Source organism: Neltuma alba, unplaced genomic scaffold (genome assembly GCF_004799145.2).
Source record: "Neltuma alba isolate B1F8T4 unplaced genomic scaffold, ASM479914v2 tig00002420_pilon, whole genome shotgun sequence".
NCBI lineage: Eukaryota > Viridiplantae > Streptophyta > Magnoliopsida > Fabales > Fabaceae > Neltuma > Neltuma alba.
Window position 1 is genome coordinate 423,098 of NW_021632854.1, and position 2,445 is coordinate 425,542.

The 2,445-nt window shown below is 38.3% G+C and overlaps 1 protein-coding gene across 1 annotated transcript; it reads right to left on the reverse strand.

Annotated features, from left to right (window-relative positions):
- Positions 1-536: 536 nt before the first annotated feature.
- LOC114726720 (uncharacterized) lies at positions 537-2,445 on the reverse strand. The gene is made up of 4 exons (XM_028913405.1): positions 2,072-2,445; positions 1,834-1,883; positions 1,438-1,519; positions 537-896 (listed from the first exon to the last, which is right to left on the reverse strand). The coding sequence occupies exons 1-4, from the start codon at positions 2,319-2,321 to the stop codon at positions 850-852; spliced, it is 429 nt and encodes a 142-aa protein (XP_028769238.1). The 5' UTR covers positions 2,322-2,445; the 3' UTR covers positions 537-849.

The following is a 2,445-nucleotide window of genomic DNA, read 5'->3' on the forward strand; positions in this document are numbered from 1 at the left end:
GCTGTAAAAATTAAAAAAAAAGATAAAAAATCATATATATATTTTTTGCAAATTAAAATGGATTTTTTAATAAGAGGAGAAGGAAGGCAGAGAAGATTCTACTTCTTTTTTGGGCCCACTCAGATGATATGGGTTTATCATCTCAAGATGGGCCAGGGACTTTTTGCCAGAAATTAGGCGATAGCTTAATATAAACTCTCTCTGACTAAAACTAGGGCCCTATAGAAATGGACAAAGTTGAAACTCCCACCCGAATGGTTCACACAACAATAAATTGGACCATTCATATTAAATTTGGACGGATCAAATTTCAGTGTGAAACCCCTTCTGTAGGTGTGGAGGGTACACGTGTTTCTTCCTCGTATAAATGAGTGTAGATATGGGTGGGTGTATGTGGTTGTAATTGAAACCTTATACAAAAAATATTGACATCAAATCAGATTATAGATCAGAAGTTCTCAACCAACTGTTTTTTCTGCATCAGCTTAATCTGAGTAAAGAGAGAAAACCGAGAGAGAGAGGGGGGGAGAGAGAGGGAGAGAGAGTTATGAAAACATCACTCAAAACAAATGTTATTTTGAACAAATAACTAAGAAGCTAAACCAGTTTCAAGAATGCTTTCACAGGGGTCTTCACAGTGAGGATAACTTTTTCCGAAGTAAACTTGTCCAAAGGCATTTACATAAAGCAGAAAACACCAGTTTCCCCAAGATCAAGCAATGAAGTTCCCAATAAAATTTGTATTTGACAATCACAAATAGGAAAACTATTCAGTTATGGTATGCCTATAATGAAGTCCTCATTGTTGTATAAACATAACAATATGTTGCACCGCCATGCTTCAGACATTCAACCGGAAAAGAACCTTTTCCAAGACTGCCAAGGAAGAAATCCACCTGAAATACATTGTATATGAATGATTATACGCTAAACAATTTAATTACTGAGAAATAAATACCAGGAAATTCGTGCATGAAACGAAGCATAGACAGGCAGAGAAGATTATCAATACAACGCATGCCAAGATCATAATAACAAAACCCTGTAAATTGCATTATGTTTTTGAAATTAAGTGTTATCTTCTCGCTGGATTCATCATTCATAGGTTTGAAATAGAGTTAATTAGTACAACAGCAATTGCGCTGCTAGAATTACTAAACCGATAGCAGAATTAACCATTGTATTGTTATTTGTTGCATCCAAAGCAAATGCGTGGCCTCTTCAACTAGAAGAACAATGGGATTCATGGCTATTTTTCTTCAAGTTGCATGATGGTCGTGATTAAGAAGCTGTGATAAAATGATGCATTTATCTTGGTAAATGGTTGAGATGTGTGGTTGCAGTTAAAATCCAAAAGAATAGAAAAGTTAAAAATGGAAGAAAGAAAGAAGTTTAACTCAATCAACTACTATGCAGAAGAAGAACATGCAATCCTACCACATTCTGGGCAACGGAAATACTCCTTTTCCCTGATAACCAACCCTGAACCTCCACACTCCTCACATCTTTTCTGAGCTATCTGTCAAACAATGCAATTAATCACATCACTGTGAGAATAAGATTCACAACTTATGAATTAGTTGAGAAAAATTCTTAGACGGGGACCGATCCACGGAGGATAGGTATCGAGCCAATATTAAATAAAGAAACAAGCTTACTCAATTATCTGTAAAATACTCGGTTGTCATATTTTTGTTAAACAATGTGATAATCAATTCCTACAATTTGTTATCAGGATCGTATTGGCTTCTCAAGTATGATCTCCAGTCAGAATCTACTAAAGAATCTGTCAATAAGCGAAGGCCCAACAAAGCAAGAGCAAGAGTCACTTACAATTCTTTTGCTAAATTCAACTCCTGCCACCACAAAAGGCGTAACTCCAGCTACAAAAACAAAAAGAAAATATCATTACCAACAGAGCTCAATTTATCAAACCACACTATTAACAAAATCGAACGCGCCTATTTCTTCCAAGACAACGAAACAGCACCCCATTAAGGTTTAATCTTAGCTTATAATTGGAGGGAATAGAAATGCTTGTGAAGATTAGGGATTATCCCAAAAACAATACCTATAGTTCCGACCACAATTTGCCACGTGACTTGCACTGGAGCTGGGTCAATCAAAGTTTGTACATCGTTGATAGCGGCTCTGATCCTGGTCCTTCTGGCTGTTCTTCCATTCTGAACCGATGTGTTTTTGCAACTGCTCCTTAGAGGAAAATGAACCGTTGCTTTTGATTCGCGACAATACACTCTGCTCGGGGTTTTGGGAATCGTTGTGGAAAGCACAAACGAAGATGAAGAGACGGAAGCTTCCATGGCAGTATCCCGGCCCGGCCATCGAGTCACCGGTTCACAAGCCTGTATGCTGCCCGGTGGGCCCAGGGCTCGTGGCTTCGCGCCATCCGCTCGTAACTTCCGTGGACCGTGTTCAAGCAATGCT

Coding starts and splice junctions, on each gene's coding strand:
- LOC114726720 (XM_028913405.1), bottom strand. CDS start 2,321: ATGGAAGCTTCCGTCTCTTCATCTTCGTTTGTGCTTTCCACAACGATT. Junction 1,884..2,071: donor AATTGTGGTCGGAACTATAG/GTATTGTTTTTG, acceptor TTGTTTTTGTAG/CTGGAGTTACGCCTTTTGTG. Junction 897..1,437: donor TTTCCGTTGCCCAGAATGTG/GTAGGATTGCAT, acceptor AATGTATTTCAG/GTGGATTTCTTCCTTGGCAG.